At 31.9% G+C, this 20,485-nt stretch overlaps 1 protein-coding gene across 7 annotated transcripts; it reads right to left on the bottom strand.

Moving 5' to 3' along the window:
- LOC132615358 (probable rhamnogalacturonate lyase B) lies at positions 1 to 10,676 on the bottom strand. Of its 7 annotated transcripts, none has more exons than XM_060329952.1 (16): positions 10,412 to 10,676; positions 10,005 to 10,137; positions 7,615 to 7,690; positions 7,283 to 7,455; positions 7,076 to 7,192; positions 6,539 to 6,658; positions 6,038 to 6,173; positions 5,261 to 5,431; positions 3,741 to 3,899; positions 3,553 to 3,659; positions 2,824 to 2,914; positions 2,564 to 2,705; positions 1,744 to 1,906; positions 975 to 1,103; positions 540 to 666; positions 1 to 425 (listed from the first exon to the last, which is right to left on the bottom strand). In XM_060329952.1, the coding sequence occupies exons 2-16, from the start codon at positions 10,100 to 10,102 to the stop codon at positions 183 to 185; spliced, it is 2,052 nt and encodes a 683-aa protein (XP_060185935.1). In that variant the 5' UTR covers positions 10,103 to 10,137; positions 10,412 to 10,676; the 3' UTR covers positions 1 to 182. The 7 variants fall into 7 exon arrangements, with proteins under 7 accessions (XP_060185935.1, XP_060185934.1, XP_060185936.1 ...); XM_060329951.1 differs by having other exon boundaries at positions 10,005 to 10,147; positions 10,412 to 10,675; XM_060329953.1 differs by lacking the exon at positions 10,412 to 10,676 and adding an exon at positions 10,260 to 10,346 and having other exon boundaries at positions 10,005 to 10,147.
- Between the last annotated feature and the right edge of the window lie 9,809 nt (positions 10,677 to 20,485).

Below are 20,485 nucleotides of genomic sequence, written 5' to 3'. Positions count from 1 at the left end.
GAAAAAATAAGCTAAATTGCATAACCTAGTACAAATCAAAGTTCTTATCCTCTAAGGATAGTAAACTATGCAAAACAAAGCTTAAATTTGCAAGATATAAAAACAGGATCGCTAAAGATTTTTTGGAAAATCTAAATTCTGTACTTCTAATAGTATCAATAATATCCCCCAATGGTTGTTAATTAACCATTTCCAGAGGGTCCTTCTAGACGAATATAATCATACATGACTCCATTCCAAGGGGTCGAACCTCTACTTTGCTTAAGAAATATAACATTATTTCCAATAGCAAGAAGATTGCTAGGTACATCTATACTATACATCCGATACAATCCATGAATTCCATGTCTTGCAATGGCGTTATCCCTGCCTATCGACCCTGTTGTAAAATGAGGAACCTTTGCAGTCTCATCATTTATTCGAATCTATAACAATAGAAACACAAATTAATTAGTTGGAAAAAAAATGGATACATGAGAAATATGCTATGTATACAAATTAAGAAGAATGTGAAAATTTGTTTAGTCAATAGTCCATACCTGTAAGTCAGCTTCTGTTGCTGAGGCTAATGCTAGTTGAAGAGTATAATTTGAGGAATACACCACTTCTTGAAGATCAAAAATAATTTGCCATGTAGTTGGTATATATGTTTTGTTCACCTCATCACTGTTTGGCAGAAAGATTAGAGTCAGACTCTAATATAATTAGAAGTAACTGCTCATAATAAGTAGTATCAGTAGCACTACTAAAAACATGTTAATTTTCGACAGAAATGTTCGAGGAAAATTCGTCGGAAATCTCATATTCCCGACAAGAACGACCGTCCGAAATTGGCTATTTTAGTAGTGTAAGTTGCATAATAGTGCAGATAACCTACTACGGCAAATTAAATTACATAATAATTTAAAAATTATTTACACTTTCAGTGCATGCAGTGTAAACAAGCTAAAAAAAGAGGATGTTTGTGGACATACTTGTAAATATATCTATTAACATGAGCAAAGAACCAATCTGTTTGATAGTTACTTGATCCAACAGTGTAGACTAGCTCATCATTAGGGTATATTTCTGTGTAACGATCCCATAATCCATATTGCCTAAACCTGAAAATTAAAAGAAACAAAAAGATAACAAATTATCACGGATAACTTGCAAATAGTCACTCAACTTTTATTTGATTGCATCGAAGAATCGATAACTTAGTGTAAGTTTCACAGAAAATCACTGACTATTTGCACCTTATCCATGCTCTGCACAGCAACTTGTCCAGTCAATATTATATGTCTATGCTAAACTTGGTGATCTATTTTCATTTCCCCTTTAAGGGTATGTGATATAATCATGTTATCTCAGAAGAGAAGATTGTAACAAAAAAAATAACTCAAACTTTTGACTAATTATAACAAAAAGTCTCTAAACGATATATTTGTAACTAAAATAGTCTTTCAACTTTGTCTAAGTATCATATAAACGTCTCTTTTGTTTCCTCCTGATGACTTTATGTTACTTAAGTGAAGTTGAATGACTTTTTTGTTACACATAAGAGTATAGTGACTTTCGCGGTACTTAGGTAAGTTGAAAGAATTATTCGTTATGAAAAATATTAGAGTGACTTTAGTGAAATAAAATGAAAATTGAGTGACATCCATCCATAAATAAACAAATTGAGTGACATCCATCCATAAATAAACCAAGATAAGACTTGAGAAAATAAGATATATAGACTAAATGAAGTTGACTCACTTTTCAGCATGATAATGTTCAATGTACAACTGATTGTGAAGTCTTGGTTGTGGATTAGGAATGAAGAATTCTGCAGCAGTTCTGTCAGGAATGCCTATTTCCCACAATGTTGGTCCATTTCTTGGTGGGTCATACACAAGAGTATGCAGCCTAGTTCTTGATCCTGTTTTTAGAGAGGTGGATTCAGAATTTAAATTTAAGGATTCCACCTTTAAAATTATATCATTAACCTACTGCACTCCTGAGAATATGGCTTCGTAATTTTAAAATATTTGTTGAAACTATAGTGAAATTTATATAAATATATATACTCTATGGTTCGAGTGAACCTATAAGAAACTTGTCATATTCACATTTGTATGATGATATTTGACTGGTCAGGGGTCTGAGAAAGAAAGATATATATTTAGGACAAATATTTGTGGTTGTAAAAGCATGCATTAAGGGCAAAAGGAAAAGATTAAATTTAAATTATTTTCAGATATAATAGATCTCTTCTTTATAAGAAAATAATAGCACGTCAACAGAAACAAAGAAAGTAGCATGTTACCAAAAGTGTGAAAATCAAGGTAAATCGACATTACCAAAATTGACTTGACTTTACAAGTCAACATTGTATTTTTTTTTTTTTACCCCCACCCCCTCTTTAGGAAAAACAAGAGTCCGTATATCTACTTACATCATCTGACTCGAACTCCTAACCTATCGGTTGAAAATAGAAGTGTTGTCTCACCAAGTTGAACTAACTCTCAAAAGTCAATACTCAATATGGTATTTTTGGATTTGAAGTAATGGATCAATTAAAAGTGTTTATAAAAACCTGGGGTGATGTTAATGTAGTCGTCATATTTGTAATCACCAAGAAATCCAGGGACCCAAGCATACAAGCTATAATTTCCTGGGATGATATTTTTAATCAAGAAATATCCCTCTGCATCTGTTTGAGTCCAAAATTGATAACCCTGAAAAACAATGTACAAAAATCATATATACCAATTGGTGATTTTTTTGTGTAATGCAGCTGAAGTTTAAGAAAAAAAGTTATGCTAGAAATACTTAGGAAAAAACAAATACACAAACCTTATTTTCTAGTTGCCATGATCCAACATCTCCAGGTGCGGCCAATCCAATAAAAGCAGAATTTGCAGTGATAAGTGTTTTATTCATATAGCTGCAATAAGAAACTTGTAGCTTGTTAATAATCCAAAAAAAAATGTCCAAGTTTGTTGTGTGTGCAAACAAAATTTCATTTTGATAGTTGAAAAGATAGGAAGGCTATATATATAAGATGTAGAGATACTCGGACGGCATTTTGGGGAAAATCCGTGTGGGATTGACCCGAGGCGAACAGTATTAAACCATGTTAAGTAAAAACTTGTGCAGGCCTTCTGGACCTGTTTTTCTTTTTTAATAGCTAGTATTTGAAAATTCGTTGAAAAGTAACTACTTTTGATGCAAAAGCACCATATAGAACCATGGATTTCGAATTTAACAAGTGAAAAATTCAAAATATTATGAGGATTTTTTAAATCAATGATAGTTACAAAAAGTGAAACTCTATGATAGTGTCCTAGCTTTCATCCAGGATATAGTGATAGAGTTTCATTTTTTAGTTCAAAATCCATGCCGGTAACATGGATTCCAAAAATAGGCTAGTTTGTAAATGTTTTTTGAATATGTAGATATTTTTGCAATTACAAATCCGAAGCACTGCTATTTTGGAATTTTACCCTATATTAAGAGTATTTTTAGACTGATTGAGCCCTTTGTTATGCACCTACAAGAGAAATAATCAAACAACAAGTGTACCTGTCGCTAACGAGCAATCTGCCACTTACAATACCCCGTTGATTAGCTTGAACGAAATCTTCCGAAAGAGGGAAATCATATGGCCAATTCTCTGTTTCGATCAGCATCTGTTTTTATAAATTCGTGTCAGATATTTAAGAAAAAGACACTATACTATTTTATGGGAACATTGTACATAAATTTAGTACCTGTTCTTTTGCATCTGTCCATAGTGTGAGAATATCTTCATCATCGGATGAAGCTGAATTTAGGTAAATAAAAACAGGTCCAAAAACCTTCTTCCATGACTCTCCATTTCGAAATCTCAATGCTAGAATCTCCCCACCATAATGTGTACTGAAGAACATCTGTCACAGACAATTTTGTGGACATATGAGTTTCAAAATCCATAAGATTTTACATAAAGCTTATGTTGACGTGGATACTTCCTTTTTCTTGAGGTACACACGGAGACAGAATTTTTACCAAGGAAACTCAAGATATAAATAAGTATAACAAGCGAAAAAGTCAAACTAACTTAACGTCTATTATATATATATAGAAGATAATATTAACATTATATATACAATGTAGTTTTTCATCGAAAGGATTGGATGAAACCTTTGCGCCCCCTAACTCTGCCCCAAGTACCCGTGAATTCAGGATTAACTAGTACTGTGGTATAAGTAGATACTACAGTGCGGATTCTTAGAAATACATCAAAATTTAGCCAAAAAAGAGGAACTAGACCTTCGAGTATAGGAGTGAACGTTTAACCAGTTCAGATTGAACATGAAATTTTAGTTTAGATTTTTTATTTTCAGATTCAAAAAAGTGCAATCCAAATAAGTTCGAATAGCGAAAAAGTCAAACTAACTTAACGTCTATTATATATATATAGAAGATAATATTAACATTATATATACAATGTAGTTTTTCATCGAAAGGATTGGATGAAACCTTTGCGCCCCCTAACTCTGCCCCAAGTACCCGTGAATTCAGGATTAACTAGTACTGTGGTATAAGTAGATACTACAGTGCGGATTCTTAGAAATACATCAAAATTTAGCCAAAAAAGAGGAACTAGACCTTCGAGTATAGGAGTGAACGTTTAACCAGTTCAGATTGAACATGAAATTTTAGTTTAGATTTTTTATTTTCAGATTCAAAAAAGTGCAATCCAAATAAGTTCGAATTGGATAGGTTCTTAAGTTCAATTTCAGGTTAACCGCTTTGATTATTTGAGATTTTTGGTTTTGAGCTTCTTTGTCTAATTAAATAAAAGGATATCCAAATAAAGTGTTCATGTCAAATTGCGTTTATAATTACTCATTTCAACTACAGTATTCCAAATAAAGTGCTCATGCAAGCGATGAAACCATTATCGAGGAAATTCATAGCAACATAAGTATTAAGAATTGAAATTTAACTAGTCCAAACATTGCTAAAGCTATTATATACTCCTTCCGCTCACTTTTACTTGTTCAGTATTCTAAAAATAAATTTTCACCTTTACTTGTCACTTTTAGCATATCAAGAGAAGACAATTTATTTTTTCTTGTTTTCCCCAAAGTATTAATTATTTACTTCAAATCATTTTTCAAATTCAATAAAAATATGAATCATTTAATATGGGTATATTGATAAATTATGTACTCCATTTATTATTTTTTAAAAAGCATGAAAAGTCCAAAGTGGATAAGTAAAAGTGAACGGAGGGAGTACTTACGGATAGTGTTACTGGGCCGGTGTGAGAAGTGAGGTCTTGTTTAATAGGCCCACCTGTTCGGAACTCATTACTTGGTGTGATCATCCAGAATCCAGTTCTTGAGCTTGGGCTTATCCACCCATGGACCCTGTTATCCTTGTTTTCAAGAGTATATTGATATTTATCATCCACCTGAATACAGAAATAAAAAATTGCAGTAAGCATAATTAAGTTTGAAAGGAAGAATATAAAAGGTAGTAACAGATAAAATGTGTGTTATTAGTTAAATTCAGTGTATTCAAGTATAATCCTTAAAATTCAAAAAATAACCGTTTTTCGGACTTGTAATTGAAAAATAACCACAAATTCAAGTCATTGAAGAATAGTAAATTTTCGGAATTCATTCTCGGTTATCTTTCCATACTAGTAGTTGTAGTATTACGCTTGTAGCTTCTTGTTCTTCGATTCCTGTTACTATCTATTATTTCGTGCACTTCGATTATCTTTGGTATTCTTTTCCCGAACTGGTTTGAAATGTTTTTCCTTGAGCTAAGGGTCTAACAGAAACAACCTCTCTACCTTACAAGGTAGGGGTAAGGTTTGTGTACATATTACGCTCCACATACGCCTGTGGGATTACACTGGATATGTTGTTATTTGTATCCAAAAATCACGATAGTGTCCTAGATTTTCATTTGTTAAAGTTCGAATTTCGTGGCTCTGTCATGCGACAAACTACTTTTCAAGAATTTTCAAATGTTGATTATTATTTGAAAAAACAAATAGTTCGAAATATACCTCTCCTTTAAGGAAGTAATTAGTTGTGCCTGTAAGAAGTACAGCTTCTTTGTAATCAAGCTCTCGGCCCATGTCTCTATCTTTTTCTGTGGGCATTATCCTCTGCCTTTTATCTGAAATAGCCATATAAGGGAACCTGTCCAAAATGGTGAAAAATATTTAGCTTATAAAATAAAAAAGGCAATTTGGTGCACCAAGCATCCTCATTTATGCAAGATCTGGAAATGAGCTGCATCCTATAAACATATGATTTAAACTGTCTAACCTTACACAGGTATTAGTGGCTGATTCCAAAACCGAACTTAAGAAATACCATAGGATAGGAGCATTCTAAACCTTGAATAATTTGCACTACTACCTTTTCTTTCTCAACTATTCTCGTGTCAATCCACCTAACAGATTCTTCAAATATGTATAGGTTGCATACACAAACAAGAGCGCAAACATATATATATATATATGCGCGTACAAGACACTACATATACAGACACATGCACGTACAATTTTTCATTAAGCTTGAAGGCTATTCTCCCTTGGTAAACATCTATGTCTAGCCATCCGTCCAAGCGCTCCAAAATTGCATAGGAGTAAAATCCACTATGCCCCCTCAGAATTATAAACCTACAATAAATTAAACTAAATATTAGTGAAAGAAAACCTAATTTCATATAATATTGTTTATATCTTGCATTTCGTACAAAATACTTTCTTTGATACGTAATTAAAACCTTGGTAAATCATTTCTGGCATTTGATTATGTATAAAGTTACGTAACATATGATACGTAAGATGTGAAGAAAATAATTTGTGATGGTTTTACAAGATCGATAATAATGCCAGAGTGATACTCAAAGCAAGTGATATGCAGTAAAAATCCAGATATTCGTCGAAAAAAATAACTTGCACCTATAGATTATACAATTTCAATAATATAAAGAGATCAAACATTAAAAAATAAAGTCATTAAAGCTCTTTTTATTATTATTAAGTAAACATATTAGGGGTAATTAAGGCAAGGATTAAGGACTTACACTTCACCTTTTGTCAACATTCATAGAAAGACTTGAGGCATTTAAAGACTTCCAAATCCTTATGAATGAAAGCTCTACTTGATTTTCATCACTCAGTATAACTTCAAACTTTGTCCCTTCAAGTCTAAAATATATCACAAGATGCAAATCACCCTCTTAAGTTTCTCATATTCACTAAATGAGTCTAAACTTTTCCTTATAAAAAATAACTTACTTGTCATAGATGATCCCCGGTTTTTCTGCTTTGTTCCAAACAATATCCCAATACCCTCTATTATTTTCTTTATTTTCATTTTCCAACATATTAATTCCGTTGTAGTTTATTGCAGTGACCATTCCTCCAGGAACAGAAAATGTGGTGTTAAATAGACCATTATCCACCATAACCTGCCAAAGGAAAAAAAAAATATTCGTACTAATTTATAAATCCATACATTTACTACTATTAGAAAAAAATTAAAATTGTTATGATTATACAAATTATTTGGCTAAGGTGAAAAAACAGTAGAATTTAATAAAGTGGTAAGAATTATTGTAGAGGTTTACATGATTTTTCAGTTTAAGTAATTGTACGGGAGGATAGGATTGCAAGTCCAATTGGCTGTTGTACTTAGCAATTCTCCTGAAAAACAAATACAAAAAAAGCCCAAAAATTTCATGTGAAAATTACATCTTAGATAGAGCTAATTAAGTTACATGAATGTAAGAGATTGAAATGGATTAAAGGAGGACATAAAATGATGGCAAAATACGTAAAAATGAGGGGAAAAGTTTTATTGCTATAAAACAAGATGCATAATCAAAAAATAAATGACCCGAAAACCTAAGGACGACTTTGCAAGGTTAGTCCATGAAGGATGAGTCAAGGCCTAAGATCAGGACAAATGGTCTAGTTCATGAACAACGTGTTGATATATATGTACTACCCCTTGTTGGTCTCGAGGGACGAAGGAGGCTAAGTTAATTAGTCTAAAAATAATTATCGGTTCAAGAACATAAGATGTACTACTTTTTCAGGGTTAGAAGGAGAAAAGAAAAGTAGAAGAGGCTACACTTTATAAACTCCTATATTTTTTATTTTATTTTTTCATTTTAGAACCATAAAAATAAGTTCCGTGTACAAAGATTATGTGGGCGCCATTGAGGTAACTAATTCTTTATTTTGTTTTCCTGTTCAAAATTTAAATTTAATCTAGAGATTAGCTATAAAAAAAAAATTAACCACCTGCCATTTATTAATTATTTTAACAAATGTTATGACATAATCAAAATTGTAAGTTGTAATTTTTTTTATCTTCTTAAATTTTGTACTCAATTAGACAATGCTATACAAATTGAAATAAAGGAAGTGCAAAATAGAGTTTAACCACTATACTTCAATCCTAGTCCAACCTCTCGCCTATTAAATAGTACTTTGATTCTCACTAATTGAACTTTAGTAACTTTTTTATAACAACGTATTCAATAATTGCTTTTACTTTAGACTCCTAATCTTGCACCGCTAAGTTTTTGTTTGTTTGTTTGTTTTTCTATGTTCTTTTCTTGGAAAAGGGGTAGGGGACCCATATTTTAATAGGTTAATTATGATAGAGTCTAATCACTTTAAAGCTACAAAGCATTATTCACTAAGCACTAAGGAATATAAAATTAAAATATCGTAGTATAAGGGTAACATTTCACAAAGGAAGACATACCTTCCCCTAAGCAGAAGAAAACTAAGTCATGCGCCCATTAATTAAGGTACCACAAGGGAAAAATATAAAAGCAGAAGACAACTTGTGTGCCTTGAACTTAGAATGTCCTAAAGTCATGAGGGGTGCACATGCAAATGGATAAATACTCTTCCATTCTTAATCATATGTTTCGAGCTCAGGTTTTTGATATAGAGTCTCGCATTTGATACAAATTTTTATCCCCAGTGAGACTTCCCAACACAAATTCGAATTAATCAAACCTCAAACCAGATACCGGACATTAGATGAGAAATCTTCAAAAAAAAAAAAAAACTAATTAAGGAAAGATGAAGAATTCAGCGTTGGACATGTTCATAAGATCTTATTTTGTGGTGTGAAGGACTAAAAGGTCTAATAAAATGTTCATAAGATCTTATTTTGTGATTCTACTAATTATGTGATTAAATAGTTTATGAAAACCCCTTTCTGAAGTTTATTCTAAATGAATCCATAAGTGATAATAGTTAAAAGGAAAGTAAATGCGAAAAGACGTAGAAATAGTCATAAGCATAAAAGGAAAAGCATGTGATTATTGTCCTTCCAGTGGTCCTTCATCTACAAGGTAGGTCAGTAGGTACAAACTGTCCGGATTTAGAAGCGGTTCAAACTTTAAAGGTTATGGATTCTTACCTCAATCTAAAATTAATATACAATTAACAGAATTTACAGTCAAATATTTATAAGGGAATATTTGTGAATATTTTAATGCATAAACGTAGTTCTGAAGTAAGTTACGGGATTTCGTAAACACGTAGATTATACTCTGAATATATTTTTGTTAGGATCCCTTCACCTTTAACACGAGATTTTAGATTTAATTACTGAAAATAAAAGATTTTAGAACATACTTTACCCTTATTAGGTCCACCCGGTGAGAATCTGAACAATGGACTTATATTTTATACAGAATAGTTAAAGAAGTTCAATGGCTAGTTATGAAAACAGAATAGCACTACCTGAAAACAAAATAGCAGACAAAAATAAAAAAGAAAACAACAAAAATATTCCAAATTCTCTAGATTCTCACCTATCAACCTAAACAAAATCCAAGAACTCCATTTCATATACTATATTAAGCGACTAAGCAAATATAAATTAACAGAACAGAGAAAATAACAAGAAAACCAAAGTTTTGATGTTAATTATTATGCTGCTATGAAATGGAACCAAAAGGCAAAAGTAAAATAAAGAACTAAACTTTACCTTGTTGCAGCACATTCAATTATCAAGAACAGCTGAAGAAAAATTCCCAACAATCCAAGAAAATGACTCCATTGTCTCTTCCACCAAACTGTCTTCATTTTTTTTTCCAACTTTTTTTCAGTTCTCACACTCCCTGCAAGAATCTTTTGAACGGTTTTTAAGTTTAATTTATGCATTGACAGTACAAAAAATATTTACATAATGAGGTCGCTTATATACTGGCAAAATCATCTTATGATAAAAATGATAACTAACCTGTATCACAAGTTAACATTCACTGACAACAGATTTTTTTTCTTATACCATCCGTGTATATAACTTAAATCATGATTTTTTTCACAAGAATATAGCATAATGAGACCAACTAGTAAAACAAAAAGAAGAACTTAAGAAGAAAATATGCATACCTCTGCAAAGACAAGAAGAAAATGATGTATGTCTTTTTTAAGGTAATTTTTGAGAGGAGGACTTTGTGGGGTTATTCTTCAGGTGTGCATTGAAAAGGGGAAAAGAAAAAAGCGTTACAAGGTTATTTATAAGAGTAAAGTTTCAATTCATTTTCTTTCAAACAGGACTACTGATGTTTTCAATAATGCCCTCTCATGTATTTATAGTGCTAACAGCTAGCATTTGTTAGGGGTTTGAACTTTGAAAATGGATCATTAATTACAGTATCACTTAATGCTAAGCTGGTAATCACCAAGTGCTTCTCAACTTTTTGGATTTTTGAAACATGGTAAGTGAAAACATGGGGGTGGGAGTAGACAGACTATATATCACGTGGGATTCAAGTAGCTTTTGTCCAAACTCTTTATATGTATTCAAAGACTCACTAAATGTTTAGTAACTTGATTATGAACCTACTTATTATTTTCTCCGTTCATATTTACTTGTCTGGTATATTAAAAATAGATGATCACTTTTACTTGTCCAGTTAGGAAAACCAAAAAATAATTTACCATTTCATACTTATTTTACCCTTGTTATTAATTCAGTAGTTTTTCCCACCGATATTTAGTAGGAAATTTGTAATATAAAACATGATTTTCCCATCTCATTCCACCGAACCAGCTCACTGGGAAAACGCATGGTGGAAAACAGGTTTCCATTTAAACGCGGGGAAACTTCCTAATTTTTCTATATGAAAACACTGCAATTTAGGTTTTTCCCACCAACATAGTGGAAATAGCCACTAAACATTTTTCAGTGGAGAATTTAAGTGAGGAAATAATGATTTTTATCCGTGATTATTAAGTTGAAAAATTCAAAGAATTATTAGTGGTGCACAACTTTTAAAATAGGTTTGATTGATTTCAATCATTAGATGACCTAATAATAATTAAGGATGATATATTAAGATTGTTATTCTATTTTTGCCTCCTTAAGGGTGTGTCAAGTCAATATAAGACAAGCAAAAATAAATGAAAGAGCATTGTATATTAACTTAAAGTCATGTAAAAATTCATAAATTTCAAGTTTTGAGTCCACCATTGGATAGAGTTTCTGAAAGCAAGGACTCCCAGCATGTGTAAAACCATAATATAGGTCTAAAAATGACTAAAGACTTTTTATCTCTTTCATCAATGGCAACCCACAAAATCATGCTCTTGCTTTGAATTTCCTGCACCTGCATAATTTGATTTTCACACTCTTGTTAATAATAGAGATCAATTAATCCACTAAATGGGGAGCAGTAACTACAAGGAATTGGTTGCCTTGGTCTTTGCAGTTATAACTACTCCCTTCAATTCGTCTCAAATTATCTGTCGTGATTACTAAAATAAATTGTTTCAAATTATTTCTTATTTTAAAATTTAAGGCACAATTAATTAATTTTTTCCATTTTCACCTTAGTACTCCTTCGTCCATATTTACTTGTCATGTATTGGCTTAGCACGCCTATTAAGAAGCCAAAAATAAAATAACAATTTTATTATATCACCCTTTGAAATATAATAAATGCAATGTTTTGGGAAATGCATTGAGAAGTGATTATGGTAAATAATAAGGGTAAATTAGGAACTAAGTGTCAAATTTCGTCTTGATTTTCTAAGCCGGACAAGTAAAAGTGGACATCTATTTTGAGTATAGTGGACAAGTAAAAATGGACGGAGGAAGTAGAATTTTGTAATCAATGGAGATGACACATAAATAGAGTAAACATTTAATGTAGAGAGATTATAACTTAAACATAAATAAAAGTAAAGTAGTCAAATATATTGCCTAATTAATATTTCTTATTGAAAGTGCAAAACAAAAAAGTGACAGATAATTCAAGACGAAGAGAGTAGTTGTTTTGTCTTTGTTAAGGACAAATAAGGCTTCCATATATTCAAGAACAGGGTTTTAATTTCATATATGTTCTTTTTTGTTGGTTTCTGCAGTTGTGATTTTTTAACTCTATATAAAGCATGGTAAATAAAGTTTGGCTTTCAAGTCATTATTTTTGTTGAGCCGCCCATATCGACATGCAATAGTGGTGGAATTAGGGGGCGGACCGCCGCTTCGGCACCCAGAGATGGTACAACAGAATCCACTAGCTTGGCTCAGATCCTATATTTGTGCTAAAAATATACTTAGCATGTATAAATAATTTATCTAAAACCTGTAAATTGTCTTATTTAGAATATGAGGGACATTTGGAGCATTTTAATATTATTTTATTGATATATTAAAGTGTCTCCTTTTCTTCCATTGATCATGTCATTCACGCTAGTGGCAGTAAGTGGCCATAAAATTTCTCTTTAAATTCTTGTAACCGCTAATCGTTTAAGCGTAACTTATGTAACCTTTAAATAATAATTTTTCCATTAATCTATCTACTTGACTACCCTATTCATATCCTATTCAATTCAAGGATGATTTTCCTAGCTATAAATAGTTAGTCATCCTTACTTTGTGGTAGTGGAGAAAAAAAATAGAGTGCATGAAAAGTGAGTTAGTAAAAAAGAGAATTTTATTTAGTTGAAAGAAGGTATTCTTTTTGGTGGAGCTTTTGACTCAACATCTTGTCCAAAGTTTATTGAGTTATACGACGTGGTCGGGCTGTTGTATCCTGGAGGTGACAAGTCAGAAAGATTAATGTTGGATCGGTAGATTTGCTGTAGTGGGCTTGAATCTTCTTAAAGAGAGCGAGATATCCGCGCCTCAACCTGAAGATAGTTTATTTTCTTCATATTATTTTTCAATTGTAATTTTATTTTTATTGTATTATCACCAACATAATACAAAACCCAAAAACTCAAAATTTTGGTTCTGACCTTGTCGGCACCCAGTCCATATGAATCCAATATCATCGACGTGTAACGTAACATGCATTAATATGTATAAATTCATTAAATTAAATTACAATAAATATTAGATCTAAACCTATAATTTGACAAATATAATCAATTCAGTGCTAACTTTTTTAACAGTTAAATCCATCAACCTTAAATTCTGAATCTGCTTCTACACAAAATGAGTGGTAACTTTCAATATTGCTGGCTGAGTTTGCTTTAACGAATAAATAAAAAGAAAGAAAAAAGAAGATTGTTGGTTGAGATTTGCTTGGTGTATAGGTAAAGGTTAATCCTGTTTTAAATTTAAAGCAAAAGGAGAAGAAAACCAAAAGGGAAGGCTGAAATATAATTTACAGTTTTACACACCATGTTGGACGAATCACAGCTTATAAATAAGCTCATACAAAATTACTATACAGCTTTGAAAAGAAAAGACAAACATAAACTCAAAAGACCAGCATGTCCTTACTACTCCTATAATCTCTCTGCTTTTTATTCAGAAAATATTACATGCTTTAGGAAATGTAGCTTGATACTTTGGTCCTAATAATGTTTCGTTTTTCTTCAACCTAATTTTTGTTGGATATAGTAGAAAAGACTGAATAACATTTTTTTTTTTTAAATACTAGTATTTCAAAAGTTACATGGCTTAAATCTATCAAGAAAATAAATTTCATTTCCTGAGCACATCTTTCAGATTAGGAACTCTTTTTTGCACTTTGCGCCCTTCGTTAATTTGCTAGAAACTCGACACACTTGTTTATCTCTTTTCTAAAAATGTTCAATGGTGGTCTTGTTAGCTTCCAATAAATATTTACTATCATCAATAATAATTCTAACTAATATAAGTATTGTATGTCCCTCATTAATAAGTTTAACCGCAAGTAGACCGTCTAATTCTGTATATGCTTTTGCAATGTTTAACCCTTTTTCACCTAGCCTTTTCTGCGCAAATTAAATCCAAAAGTTCTTAGCTCTACCACTAATTATCTTCTATAGATTATATTATCAGAACTATACATTAGGTTCCCAACAGAAAAAAAAAACTATACATTAGATTAGCTAGACTATAAGGCTCTAAATGATAAGACGAATGATCCTTCCTTCAAGATGTAAAAGATGTCTGAATAATATGATTAAGTAATAATTATAAGAAAACATATCATTAGTATTTTAATTATGTGTATGGATAAATAAAGCATAATAATTATTGATTTGTAATGGGTGGGCGCTCTATAAAAATAAAGGTGAATCCTTCTTTCCTTAGCTATCAGCTAAAATTCTAGCGTATTTTATTTCAAAATAAGTGATAATGATGACGTCCGATCAGTCGAGTTCTTCATACTGTGAAAGCATCATAGCTAGTGAATTGAGAAGCTAATCTCAGGCTTAACTGTCGGCTACTACAATTGATGAATCAACACTTGAACGGAATATTTGTTTGACCATATCTCAAGATCAATATATTTGTAGTGTAGATTGAATCTTAAACTGTTATTCTAGTGCATAAATTTTCTTATCATAGTATTAGAGCGACCATAATTAGGGATTAAAATAAATCTAATCTTGAATTGGACGGCGGTTGTGCCCAATTGCCGCAAAGTGGACTTAATTCACTGTTATAGTGTTATTTCAAAGACATTATGTTAATGTTTAAGTGCTACACAGGAAACAAGAAGGATTCATCATGAAATTTGGGACTTAATTCTTTAAGAAAATGATATTGTATAATTTTGTTTATTCCCCTCTTTTAAAAGAAAATGGAGGTTTCGTGGACCATAAAGTTATGTATATGATTCATTCAGAGAAACATCCAAAAAGCAACTAATTGCCCACTTTTTTTTTAAGCTAGAACTTGTAGGTGAAAAGTGCAAAAATGAAGTTATAATAATGATGATTGATGAGGTACACAATTCTTTTTTAAAGTTCATGTGATGCCCAATAACTATGTGGCCACTTTTGACAAAATTCTACATAGTGGACTCTTTCATTGTTTTCAGTTTAGTATCTTAATTCTAATTTGATTATAGTTTAGCCCTTTTCTTGTTAAAGTTTTCCCGAGTAAGAAAAAGGTTGTCTGGATAACATAAAGAAATAATTGAAAATTATGAGATTTTCCAAAAGGATACTCTTTTGAAAAGTTTAGTAAAACAAAAATGGTTGGCCGGTGTTACCATGACATGTAGTGTCCGTTTTGGAACATATCATTTAAACCTGTGATATGCCTTATAAAACTTTTCATTTTTCTCTCCTATATTGATGTGAAATCCCCCACCTCCACACCCTTGTCGGTCAGCCCTCCATCATGTGTGTCACAATAAATTGTTGAGATTTGAAGAAAAAAAGTAATATTTGAAGTTAAGTTACAAAACGGTGTTTAAAAGTTGCAGTTGTATTCGGACATAAAAATATAATTGAAATTTTGAGAGTGAAAACTGGAAAACCCTATTTTTCAAGCTTCAAGTATCATGTTTCAAAGTTTGAAGTTGAAAGAATAGACTAGTATGTTACTGGTCTAAAAAAATAAAAATCTTTGAAAGAATAGGCTAGTTTGACAAACAAACACTTATTGAAATTTTTGAAAATTAATGGACAAACAACAAAGTAGAATTTGATGCCTTAGATCGTGAGCCGCGAAACAAACAACTTTCGGACTCTAAAAACTAATTGCACAAGGAAATGATCTCCTACGCACATTCACTTACCATTTCATATAAGAAAATAATCATCCAAAGATCTTATGTCCTTTCTTTACCGATTTCTTTGTTTTTTTGGCGATCTCTCGAAAAAAAAATTGATATAACTAAAATAACATTTATAGTGGACTACAAAATCAAATCCCTGTAATTGTATCAGTATAGAAATGTTTCATATCACATGAACGAGTCTCTCAATGTTAAATCCCCAAATATAGAGATGTTAGCTGCAACGATTTAATTTCCATGAACGTGTCTCTCAAGAATGGCAATTTGAATGATTGACCTTATTTGGGTGTGATTTTTAATTTTGCCCCTCAAATTGCTGGTCTTTAATTTTTGTCCTTCGCCTAAAAACTCATGGGTTTCGGGTTCGAATCCCCGCTCAATAAAAAATTATTAAAAAAAACGCAAAACATAGTTTCGGATTCGCAAGGCAGAATTTGCCTGCAAAACTCTACCTTAAGGCAGACAAAGCTCTATCTTAAGGCAGAGTTTGCTACATTATAACGCAGAGTTTGTCTTCAGGCATAAGGCAAACTTTGTCATCAGGCATAAGGTAGAGTTTGAATCCAAAACTCTGCCTTGCGATTTTATTTTATTTTTAAATTTTTTACTGAGCGGGTGTTCGAATCCGAAACCTATGAATTTTCAGGCGAAGAGCAAAAATTAAAGACCAACAATTTGAGGGACAAAGATTAAAGACCAGTGCCTTTGAAGGACAATCCGCGCAAAAAAAAAAATGTCTCAAGAGTCTATTTTGCTAAAACCGAGCAACTTGCATAGAAATTGATGGAATCAGTTGGAGAAAACTGAGGCCCAAAATAATCTGCATTTGAGGGCCGAAACCATTGGATGAATAACAAGGCCCAAACTGACAGAGCCTGTATTCGCAGATTTTAGGCTTTAACTTAGCAACTATGGCCCAATATCGTAAACAAAATTAGACTGTATTTACGATACGTAACTATAGTTTCAAAAAACTGCTTTCTCTTTCGCGCGTCTCTAAAATTGCAGTCATGGTAAAATTGTGGTTTATTTAATCAGGGACTCCCAAGCACACGAGTTTTCTACAAATAAAAATAGAAAATGTAAGGCTTGTTATTCAACAACATGACTTGTATACTCATGTCAACCAAGGTATATGTGGATCTATTCAAATTTTTAATGAAGTTGATTGACAAAATACAAACTTATCTACAAAGAATTAGAATTTCGATATGATACTGGGTTGCCTAGGATTCGAACCCGGAATTAGATGGATGGAGTAGATAAGTTCCTTGTTAAATAAATTAAATGTTAATCTTAACGTAGCTACATTTGGGTTTTGTTGCAAATACACATATATACGCTGATACAGTACGCACTGATAAAGCTCTTTTGCGCAATTTATGTTGATACCTGCCTGATTCAGTTGATACTCGCCTGATACCCACCACCTGATAAAACTCTCTCACTCATACAACTAATACTTGTCTAATACACTCTTCCGCATAATTAATAATTTTTTGCGTGGATTTTCCTTCATACGGACTTGTCTTTAATTTTTGCTCCTCAAATTGCCTGTCTTTAAATTTTGCCCCTTTTTCTCATTTAATGAAAATTTACGGGCGAAAGTATCCTTATTCGCTGGTCTACGAAACCAGAGATTCTGGTTTCAATCCCCAACATAGTCAAACAAAAAAAAATTCGCAAGGTAAAGTTTCATAGAAACTATGCCTTGTTGGGCAAAGTTGGGAGCATTAGTTATGTAGAAATGAAGCTATGCTGATATAACTTAATTTCTATAAAACTATACCGAACAAAACATTTTTTCTAGCATAACAAAGTATTCTGAAAAAAGAAACAGTAACTACAACAAAATAATATCGAGGTCCAAGACGCAAAATGGTAAAACAATAAAGGCAAACTTACACAAATAACTACCTTTTAGGAGTAATTAATCATCCATAACTATCTTTTTCATATTTATAATTCGTAGCTACATTAGATTTTCACTGTATTTAATGTATGTAAATACACTGTTCAGTTGTATTCAACCTTATCCGACGTCACATCTATTTGAACAATAATAAATAGTGAAACTTACATAAATAGCTACCTTTTAGTAGCTTGTAACAAAAAATAGCTATAAAATTGTTATTTACTAAGCGTAGCTGGTTTTTCTCATAAAACGCGTGTATTTTTTATTTTTTTTTGAAATATAGTGAAATATAGGAAACGCACGACATTGGTGAGTAAAATTAGGCTCTATTTATGGAAAAGTTTTTTTTTTTTAAAATTCAGGGATTCAATTTAAATCTTCCCATTAATCACGCGTAAGGACTGTTCTTCCATAACAGCTTACGTATCTCTCTCCACTTTTATCACAATCAAAACTTTTTGAATTCAAAAAATACTAAAGATCTAAAAACTTCCAAATACAGAAGAATGTCTTTGAGCTCTGTTTTCTACATTCGAATTCTTCAAAGCAAGTTGAAATACACTCAATAAGATACGAACGAGTGTATATATGGAATTTTAGTGAAGATCATATTTGTATTTTAGATTCTACAAAGGTATGTTTCAAATTTTCAATGATTTGTTTGAGATTGTTTTTTTATTCAATTTTTTGTGTTTGGAACGATGATTGTTTTTTCCAATGCAGTCGCTGTTATTCTAGTTTTGTTGAATTATCAAAACGAAACATGTCAAGCATAACAACAGTGATCAGACACCCCGGTTTTTGGAATGAACAGAATTGCTTTGTTAATTAAAAACTAGACGCAACTGTCTTCAAAAATTATTGTTCATACGGTGATTTGGTTGAAACTATAGCAATTCAGTTAGGTGTTGATATTAGTAGGAAAACGATATCAATAAAATATGATGTTGAATGAGACAATATTCCAATGGAAATACACAACGATATGGGAGTAAGGGTTTATGTTGAGCTTAAGAGAGAAAACAAGGGATTTGAAGCATATCCGTTGTGTGTTAGCATAACTGATAATGATCTTGATAATTTTGTGTCCAGCGAATCTGCAGTTGGAGACGATATGTTTCAACTTGAATTTAATGATTATATGCATGCTATGGACATAGTTGATTCAAATGATTTGGATGCGTCGGATTGTGCTAAGGTTGTTGTTTTATTTGAAAACAATGATAACTTCATAATTTCGAACAAGGAACAGAAGGATGTTTTTGTTGATCAAATCTACAAAGATAAGGATACTTGAAGAATGTAATGGCGAATTATGCAATTAGCAAAAGATTCAATTTCAGGACAGAGAGGTCGAATGCCATAAGGTATGTTAGCCCGAAAAAATATGAAATACATTGAAATATACTATGAAATACATTGAAATACTGTGACATAAACTGTTGTAGTGACATTATATTTCTGTTGGATTGGATTAAATACATTGAAATATGAGCTGTTTGTATGATTTAATTTCATTATGTAACCATTTCAGTATATAAAGGCAGTGTATTTAGGATTGTGTATGTGTTTGAAACTTCAATCTGACTGTTCTTTTTTTTGTATTGGTTTATGTAGTTACACTCTGGTATGCTATTCAACTGATTGTCATTGGAAATTCAGAGCTTCAATTATTGCGAACTCTGAAATGTTCAGAGTGAGATCTTTTTATGACGAACATACATGTCCATTGAAGGACAAAGTGTATTCCCAAAGGCAAGCAACAAGTTGGTTGATTGGGGCCTCAGTTGTTAAGCCAAAAATAGCAAATCACAAGAGGAAATATACACCTGGTGATATAGTAGACGACGTAAAAAATGAGTATGGCGTTGATGTTTCTTATATGATGGCCTGGAGGGCTAGAGAAAAGGCAATGAATGAATTAAGAGGGGAACCAACAGAATCATACAAGAAGTTACCGGGATATGTGTATATATTGGATAAAACATACCCTGGATCACATGTGAGAATGCACAAATCATAACAAAATGAGTTCTTATATTTGTTTGTAGCACTTAAAGCGTTCATAAAAGGCTTCAAGTGTTGTAGACCAATAGTTGTAGTAGATGGTTCCCACCTTAAAACTACATATAACGGTACTTTCGTATCAACCAGCACGTTGGATGGTGCATGTAGGTGCCAACATGTTTAAATACATTTTTTCTGCTTCATGGTATATTTCGTTGTATTTCATTATAGGTCCAATGTATTTCCATTATGATTTATGCTATATTTCACTATAAATACACAAAACATATTTGTGCAGGTAATATTCTACCATTGGCATATGGTGTGATAGATTCAGAGAACGATAAGTCTTGGACGTGGTTCTTTGAGTAGTTCAAACAAGCTTATGGGAATAGGGATAACATGTGTGTTGTATCAGACAGACATGAGAGCATCATTAAAGCGGTGTCTAGATTATATCCAACTGTGCCACATTTGGCGTGCATATGGCATTTATGGAAAAATGTGACCAAGAAATACAAGTCGAATGATGAAGTATTGAGTCCTGTATTCTATGCACTTGTAAAGGCATAC

This window comes from Lycium barbarum, chromosome 10 (genome assembly GCF_019175385.1).
Source record: "Lycium barbarum isolate Lr01 chromosome 10, ASM1917538v2, whole genome shotgun sequence".
Taxonomy (NCBI): Eukaryota; Viridiplantae; Streptophyta; class Magnoliopsida; order Solanales; family Solanaceae; genus Lycium; species Lycium barbarum.
The sequence above is the reverse complement of the archived record's forward strand: the minus strand, read 5'-3'. Positions and strand labels throughout refer to the sequence as shown.

Excerpts from the sequence above, each read along its gene's own strand:
- LOC132615358 (XM_060329952.1), bottom strand. The coding sequence starts at position 10,102 with ATGAAGACAGTTTGGTGGAAGAGACAATGGAGTCATTTTCTTGGATTG. Across the intron at positions 7,691-10,004 it reads ATTGAATGTGCTGCAACAAG|GAGAATTGCTAAGTACAACA; the intron begins GTAAAGTTTAGT and ends TTTGTTTTTCAG. Across the intron at positions 2,706-2,823 it reads CATGGCAACTAGAAAATAAG|GGTTATCAATTTTGGACTCA; the intron begins GTTTGTGTATTT and ends ATTGTTTTTCAG.